At 46.3% G+C, this 8,284-nt stretch overlaps 2 protein-coding genes across 3 annotated transcripts in view; one reads left to right on the top strand and one right to left on the bottom strand.

Annotated features, from left to right (window-relative positions):
* Positions 1–179: 179 nt before the first annotated feature.
* Positions 180–2,269, top strand: harbi1 (harbinger transposase derived 1). 2 transcript variants are annotated; one of them, XM_052057623.1, is made up of 6 exons: positions 180–216; positions 526–691; positions 772–974; positions 1,040–1,335; positions 1,421–1,596; positions 1,710–2,269. In XM_052057623.1, exons 2-6 carry the CDS (start codon positions 527–529, stop codon positions 1,908–1,910), a joined length of 1,041 nt encoding a protein of 346 aa, XP_051913583.1. In that variant the 5' UTR covers positions 180–216; position 526; the 3' UTR covers positions 1,911–2,269. The 2 variants fall into 2 exon arrangements, with proteins under 2 accessions (XP_051913583.1, XP_051913582.1); XM_052057622.1 differs by lacking the exon at positions 180–216 and having other exon boundaries at positions 293–691.
* Positions 2,270–2,834: 565 nt separating this feature from the next.
* Positions 2,835–8,284, bottom strand: part of creb3l1 (cAMP responsive element binding protein 3-like 1) — a 39,537-nt gene continuing 34,087 nt past the window's right edge. The window contains exons 10-13 of the mRNA XM_052057619.1: positions 6,793–6,895; positions 6,562–6,709; positions 3,699–3,861; positions 2,835–3,619 (exon numbers count right to left, since the gene is read on the bottom strand). Of these exons, the coding sequence (XP_051913579.1) occupies positions 3,583–3,619; positions 3,699–3,861; positions 6,562–6,709; positions 6,793–6,895 (451 nt within the window). The 3' untranslated portion in view covers positions 2,835–3,582. The remainder of the gene's footprint in view (positions 3,620–3,698; positions 3,862–6,561; positions 6,710–6,792; positions 6,896–8,284) is intronic.

Genomic DNA, 8,284 nt, shown 5'->3' with positions numbered 1-8,284 from the left:
ATAAAAATAAGAAATGCAAGGAATCATTTGGCTGTTTTTAGTCTATGAAACTTGTTAGAATTAAAGGCTGACTTTGCCATTAAAAGTGATATGTATGAGGCATAGCCTTAAAAAAATTGACCGAATCTAAGAACGAGTGTAGTAAGACACCTTTTCTTCATAGACGTAGTTGGCTCAACTTGGCTGAGAAGGTAAATCGGAAAACATCTAAAAGTGGTTTGCTTTAGCGTTTATGTGCATTGTCGGTGCCACTATTTCCGATATTGTGTATGTGAAATGTTAGCCGAGAGTGACAGCTTACACATACGAACTTAATTTGACATCTACATTCTGGTTTGTTTCGCAGGCTAGTTTCAATTAATTCGCATAAAAGTCGTTGCTTATGCAACGTGGTAACATTTATTTATGGAGATTATATATAGTGAAAAGCCAAATTAATTGGTGACATTTGAATAGGCTGAATGTTCACCAGCATATATTGTAATTTAAATAGGTACCGGTACTTATTGTGATTTGTATAAGCAGGATGGCCATCTCAATAGCCATTTTGGACTGTGATCTACTGTTGCATGGCCGCGGTCACAAGACCCTGGACCGTTTTGACGTGGGCTCTGTATCAGACGACTTCCTTCTCACACAATTTGGATTCCCCAGAGAGTTTATCCTGTACTTGGTGGAGTTACTCAGTGAGGTAAACGTCTCTCATGCTTTCAATAACACACTATCTTTCTGAGAGCTAGCGTTTTATTTTGTGTTTCTCTCGTCTACCAGTCCCTCTGTAGACGCACACAGAGATCCAGAGCCATCAGTCCTGAGGTCCAGGTGCTGGCCGCATTGGGCTTCTACACATCCGGCTCTTTTCAGACATCAATGGGAGATACTATTGGAATCAGCCAAGCGTCCATGTCCAGATGTGTTTCCAATGTGACCAGAGCTCTGGTTGAGAAAGCTCCTCAGTTCATCACATTGCACAGGTAAAGGAATAATCAAGATGTGTATCTTGCTGAACCGATGTAGATGAAGAATGGTGTTTGTGTAGAGAGGCCGTGATCCGAGAGCAGACCTCCCAGGAGTTCCAGAGGGTGGCAGGATTGACAGGTGTTCTCGGAGTGCTTGACTGTGTTCAGGTTGCCATCAAGGCTCCAAACAGCGAAGACTCATCATATGTGAACAAGAAGGGATTTCACTCCATTGGCTGTCAGCTTGTTTGCGATGCCCGAGGCTTGTTACTTAGCGCAGAGACTCACTGGCCCGGTGGGCTCAAAAGTGTAGATGTTCTGGAAAGATCTGTCCTACGTAGAGAAATGCAAGAAACTGAAGAGGGCTATTTGCTGGGTAAGAATTTTTGTATCGCCACGTAACTTCTAGAAGTGTAGTTCCTTGATGATGACAAAGATTTTTAAGGATTTCTGCTTATTAGGTGATAGCCGTTATCCTCTCAGGAGGTGGTTGATGACCCCGGTGGATTGCCCTGAATCCCCTGCAGAGTTTGGATACAATCTTGCTCACACAGCTACACATGAGATTGTGGATAGAACGTTTCGAGCCATCCAGACTAGATTCAGATGTTTGGATGGCACCAAAGGATACTTGCAGGTATTTCACTTCTATTTATATTGAGAAAGCGAACATGACAGAGCACACACTGTATGCTTTTGACATGTACAATCCCCGAACTAAAGTACTGTTGCCATCACTGCTCTGCACAGTACTCACCAGAAAGGAGTGGATCCATCGTGTTGGCTTGTTGTGTTCTCCACAACGCCTCCCTTCAGTCAGGATTAGATGCCTGGACTCTGGAAAGGACGGACCCCCTGGAGCAACCCGAAACTCTGGAGCAGAGACTCGAGGACCGCGACCTTCAGGCTGAGGAGCTTCGCAAACAGCTTATCCTCAAACACTTCAGCTAATGTGTGCCTGAACTCAGCGGGGTTTTGCTCAAGAACAAGTGGGGTTCACACAAGATGGAGTTGTGTTTACAGCAAGAAAGCCAAGAGACAGTGATGCTGATGCAGATTTTTAATATTTTGCTTGTTTCTACTCTACTGACTACACTAACATAACAGGCATATATGAAGGAACATGCAAGACACTGTACAATAACAACAACTGTCCTCTGTGAACATGACTTGATTTTCTTCCTATACTAGTATTTGTGACCCAGCTTTTTAAATTTAGTTTTCATCGTTGTCCAGGTTTGGAAGAAGTGACAAGAGTCCTCCATCCGTTCCGTCTTCCTCCTCCCATTAAAAAGACTTTGCAACACGTTTCCACAGGCAATTATATTTCACGCCAACTAGGCCTGCATTTACAACTGCACATCATTTATGACATTGCTGAGGCAATTTGACAAATGGGAAGGTCAAAACACAACAGATGGATTTGGAGATAGATCATCCCAATGGGCAGTCGAGGGCACAAGAATCTTCACACTGTACTGAATTTCTCACATGAACAGAACACGGATAAATAATTTTTTGAACCTCAAATACTTTTGAAAATGGCGGTGGTGTTTCATGCCTGGGAATGTAATTTGATAAACATGCTGTATATATATGTATACATTTTCTATAAACAGCAACAAATACGTCCACACAGGCATTTCACTTGACAAAATATTTCTAATCCAATCAAAAAGTCAAAGTTTGTTATTTTTGCCCTGATTTCACAGTCACTCTGATTTAAGGGGGGAGTAATTTTTGGTGGCGGCAGTGAAACAATTACAGCAAAAAGACACAAATCCCCAGGTGGATGTCCACGGAGCAGTACATAATAACTACACATCACCATCATTTCGATCATTTAAAATCTTGACACAATTCCCGACGATCAACATGTCATTTTATTTTTTTGTAGACCATAAATGTGCTCTTTTTTAATGCTTGAATATATTATGAAGCAATATTGTCATTTTTAAAAGTATCTACCATAGAAAACCAACGTGATAATATGTGAACAAACATTTAAAACAATATTTTTTGTTGCATAATTTAAATATGCTATTTTTTTATGCTGCAACTATGTACACACACACACAGTTTTTAATTTCATAAAAATACTTTACGTCACGTTTCCCGCCCTCCTGTCAGAACTCTTCAGTAGGAAAATACAGGTGTAGAATTTATGGGTTGCAAAATGAATGCCATGAAGTCAGGTTGAGGAGAGACCTCTTGAATGCAGTTAGAACTCACAAAGCTTTCATAGCCACAAATGAATTGACGTTGTGATAATATATAGATAAACATTCAATTTGCGGGGTATTAAGTTGGCACTCTTGACTCAATCGTATAAGGCCAAGTGGTTTGAATATGAATGGAAGGCACTTGAAAGGCTTCCTGTGTGAGAGGACACAAACGAGCATGTCGAGTTTGAACCATGTTAGCAGAGTGCGCAAGCTGAGGAGAAGCCAACAGTGTCGGGCAATGTGTGCTGATATAACAACATGAGAGAGATTTATGAGGTCATTATTTCCATGTAACAATGTGAGATCTTCAAATATGTTATATATAAAATATGTGCCAATGGTGGCTTGGGCGGACTACGTGAAGCTTGAGGGAGGGTCAGCTGTGGCGGTCCGAGCTGTCAGAAGAAACCTGAACCGTCGTTTGGTTTAGTTTCTCTGAAGGGGATGAAGTAGACGTCACTGTCAGTGGTGGTCATCATTTGGCATGCAGAACTTTGGAGTGGTATAATGGTACCTATGGTCCGACTTGGGCCCGCTTGTCTGGTTCTTGTGGACATCAGCCGTGTGGCGGCTCGTCTGGATGTGGTTTTGCGACCGCAGCCTCTCCACCAGTAACGTTGCGGGAGTTCCCTCCAGTGGAGACCCTTCGTCGAAGAAGAGTAGGCTGCGGGAGCGGACTGCAACTCAGAAAGGAACACAGCTTACTGTCATTTGGTTGGCCTGGATGGTATCAACATGGGGAGAAAAGGAAAACAATTGTACAATACAGCCTTTTGTGTCTGAAAAATCTGAAGGTGAATTCCCAATTTCAGTTTTTAGGGTTTCTTTTTGTTAGAAGTTAACCGTGAACCGTGAAAACAATGAATCGCTTTGTCTCCATGTTGAAATGAATATTTTGGCATCTTGCATGGTCGGTTGGAACGCCGAGTTTTTGTGCATCCGGTACATTTCCGGTTGCATTCTGGACTGATCTCAAGTTGAACTTGAAAAGTTCCGCTGTATTTCTTTTGTTAAAAAACAAATTTTCTTACTATCCATCCATCCATCCATCTTCTACCGCTTATCCGGGGCCGGGTCGCGGGGGCAACAGCTTTAGCAGGGAAGCCCAGACTTCCCTCTCCCTAGCTACTTCTTCCAGCTCTCCCCGGGGGGTCCCGAGGCGTTCCCAGGCCAGCTGGGTGACATAGTCTCTCCAGCGTGTCCTGGGTCTTCCTCGGGGTCTCCTCCCGGTGGGACATGCCCGGAACACCTCACCAGGGAGGCGTTCAGGAGGCATCCGAATCAGATGCCCAAGCCACCTCATCTGGCTCCTCTCGATGTGGAGGAGAAGCGGCTCGACTCGGAGCCCCTCCCGGATGACCGAGCTTCTCACCTTATCTCTAAGGGAGAGCCCGGACACCCTGCGGAGAAAACTCATTTCGGCCGCTTGTATCCGGGATCTCGTTCTTTCGGTCACGACCCATAGCTCGTGACCATAGATGAGGGTTGGAACGTAGATCGACCGGTAAATTGAGAGCTTCGCCCTTTGGCTCAGCTCCTTCTTCACCACGACAGACCGATACAACGTCCGCATCACAGCAGACGCTGCACCGATCCGCCTGTCAATCTCTCGCTCCCTCCTGCCCTCACTCGTGAACAAGACCCCAAGATACTTAAATCCTCCACTTGGGGCAAGATCTCCCCCCCGACCTGGAGGGGGCACTCCACCCTTTTCCGACTGAGGACCATGGTTTCAGATTTGGAGGTGCTGATTTTCATCCCAACCGCTTCACACTCGGCTGCGAAACGCTCCAGTGAGAGTTGGAGAGCCCTGTTTGAAGGAGCCAACAGCACCACATCATCTGCAAAAAGCAGGGATGCAATACTGAGGCCACCAAAACGGACCCCCTCAACGCTTCGGCTGCGCCTAGAGATTCTGTCCATGAAGGTTATGAACAGAATCGGTGACAAAGGGCAGCCTTGGCGGAGTCCTACCCTCACTGGAAACGATTCCGACTTACTGCCGGCAATGCGGACCAAACTCTGACATCGGTGGTATAGTGACCGAACAGCCCGTATCAGGGGGTTCGGTACTCCATACCCACGAAGCACCCCCCACAGAACTCCCCGAGGGACACGGTCAAACGCCTTCTCCAAGTCCACAAAACACATGTAGACTGGTTGGGCGAATTCCCACATACCCTCGAGGACCCTGCTAAGGGTGTAGAGCTGGTCCACTGTTCCACGGCCGGGACGAAAACCACACTGCTCCTCCTCAATCTGAGGCTCGACTTCCTGACGGACCCTCCTCTCCAGCACCCCTGAATAGACCTTACCAGGGAGGCTCAGGAGTGTGATCCCTCTGTAGTTGGAACACACCCTCCGGTCCCCCTTTTTAAAAAGAGGGACTACCACCCCGGTCTGCCAATCCAGAGGCACTCTCCCCGTTGACCACGCGATGTTGCAGAGGCGTGTCAACCAGGACAGCCCCACAACATCCAGAACCTTGAGGAACTCTGGGCGGATCTCATCCACCCCTGGGGCCTTGCCACCGAGGAGCTTTTTAACCACATCGGTGACTTCAACCACAGAGATAGGAGAGCCCACCTCAGAGTCCCCAGGCTCTGCTTCCTCCAAGGAAGGCATGTTGGTGGAGTTGAGGAGGTCTTCGAAGTACTCTGCCCACCGGTTCACAACGTCCCGAGTCGAAGTCAGCAGCGCCCCATCCCCACTGTACACAGTGTTCGTGGTGCACTGCTTCCCCCTCCTGAGACGTCGGATGGTATTCTTGCGCTTTCAAGGATGCTTCGTTTTTAACGTTTATAGTATAAAGCGCTCATCAGCAAGCTCTGATACTGACCCTGCTCATTTGAATCCGGTGTGTTGGAGTAGGGAGACCCATTAAGCATACAGGATTGAGTTTTGACATCCCTGGCACAGATTGTACAAGTCTGCTTTTCTTACTCATCTATCCGCATCCCCTAGAAAGATAGTAGCACTTTTCTTTGCGGCCTTCCTGTTCTGCCCCTCACCCCAACCCCTGCCTCCTGCCACAGACTCTGACTCTCTGTCAGCATCTGACATCCAATTATTGCACTTAAACAATGCACGACCTAAATTTAACCCCCAATAATCACAAGTGCCCATGGTTGTCTGTTGAGTGCAATTAATTGTTTTATTTGTTTATATTTATACACAGTATTTCTGTCTTGATGTCTTTTTTATGCAGCTCAGTTTTGCTGCCCTTATTTTTAGCTGTAGGTGTTTTAATGCACTGCATGTTAGCACTATGGTTGAGAGGAAAGTCACTTCATCTGTGCTGTATGTTGCACATAGAGCATATTTGACAATAAAGCTTGACTTGACTTGAAAGGTACAATTATTGCGAGGCAACATACCGTTAGTGGAGGTGTACAGGTCCGCTGACTGTTGAGAGGGAGGGGAAGAAGGATGTAAGGAGGAAGAAGAGGCGTGAGTGAAGAAGGAGAGAGGGGAGAGGCAAGGAGAGAAGGAACCCAACACCAGGACAAAACACAGTGCCATCATCTGCACAGAGAGAACAACACAATTTTTGGCCGTGTATGTATATTCAAAACCCACGGCAGGAGAATACAAGCCACCACGCTTACCATCAGGCATGTCCCTGTCTGAGTCGAGGCCATTTTGCAAGTGCGCGGGACAACTTTCCCTGAAATAAGCGATTGGAGTTTCTGGAGCTGATGGAGAAGTGTTCTGCAGACACACACACGATAAAACAGATATGACCCTTGTACAACTCAAAGAGATGAATGCATGTGTTTGTCATGTATTTAGTCCAAAATCAACAATAGTGACCTCCCCAATGACTGTGAAAGTAGCCCGATGGAAGAAGTACACTATGCCGTGGTTTTTGCGTGACCTGGAGAGCAGGGTTCTGATGGTATGTGCTGCAATGGCACAACGTGGACACTGAGGGGAGACACGCTCACAAGAACTCATCTGCACATTTGGGCAGCCCCTTGACTCATACAGAAGCCACCACCCCAAAAGCAACCCACGTGAACCCAAGGAATTCTCGTATCTCTGGCAGGAATATTCAGCTTGCAGATGAGCAAGTCAGGCAGGCCGTCAGTCAGTCAGCCGTTCGGCCTTTGTCACTCCCTTGTGACAGAGAACACACACAACACACACACTTTGATGTCAAACCGCAATGATTAATGGCTGCTGAAAATATACAGCATGTATGAAAAGGCCCCACGGACTGTCTCTGAGTAAACGCGGTGGGATGAAATATGAAGGGCAAGTCAGAGCCATCACGTGCGGACCTTCATCTCGACTTGAACAGGACACATTGAATCAGACCAAACATGTTTGGAGACTTGCTCTGTTGACTCACATTGACCAGTTTGTGCCGACGCAAGCATTCTAGCGAGTGATCGTTTATTAAGATTAAGATTAAGATTAAGATATCGTTTATTTGTCCCGCAATGGAGAAATTACAATCAGAATTCAGAAAGGAAAAAAAAGTGTGTTATGTGTGTGGGTGTGTGTGTGTGTGTCTGTGTGTGCGTGGGCTGGATGTGGAGGCTGGGCGTTCCACGATGAAAACTTTAAATACAGACTGCAGCAGATAGAAACCCCCCTGGTCCTCCACCAGCACTTCTTCCAGCCAGCCTTTGCGACAACCTGATCGCTCTCCAAGATGCAGTCATAGCAGTAATTTCTTTACTGCATTTTAAATATACAGTCGTGTATGGAGGAGAGATACATTTAGCATTCGAAATATGGTCTGCAGACACCGAGTGTGTGGGGTTTTTTTTGTTCTCTGCAGTTCAACATCATGCTGTATCCTTTAAATCAGAGGTGGGCTAACTACGGCCCGCGGGCCAAATCTGGCCCGTTTGTCTTTTTAATCCAGCCCGCCGAAGGTTGGTACACAATTAAGGTTCAATGTCAATGACTGCATTCATTTCATTTAGACTTGTAATGACAGGTGGCACAGTTACTTGAAGTTGCAGAGCATTGGGAGGAAGGGGGAGACGATACGGAAGCCCGCAGTAGTGCCAAGTCAAGCAAATCCCGTTCGATACGACGGAATAATGTACTCTTAAAGTCTGAAAAACGTGCCAAAAAATGCAAAAT

This window comes from Hippocampus zosterae, chromosome 2 (genome assembly GCF_025434085.1).
Source record: "Hippocampus zosterae strain Florida chromosome 2, ASM2543408v3, whole genome shotgun sequence".
Taxonomy (NCBI): domain Eukaryota; kingdom Metazoa; phylum Chordata; class Actinopteri; order Syngnathiformes; family Syngnathidae; genus Hippocampus; species Hippocampus zosterae.
The sequence above is the reverse complement of the archived record's forward strand: the minus strand, read 5'-3'. Positions and strand labels throughout refer to the sequence as shown.

Coding starts and splice junctions, on each gene's coding strand:
- harbi1 (XM_052057623.1), top strand. CDS start 527: ATGGCCATCTCAATAGCCATTTTGGACTGTGATCTACTGTTGCATGGC. Junction 1,336..1,420: donor TGAAGAGGGCTATTTGCTGG/GTAAGAATTTTT, acceptor TCTGCTTATTAG/GTGATAGCCGTTATCCTCTC. Junction 1,597..1,709: donor GCACCAAAGGATACTTGCAG/GTATTTCACTTC, acceptor TGCTCTGCACAG/TACTCACCAGAAAGGAGTGG.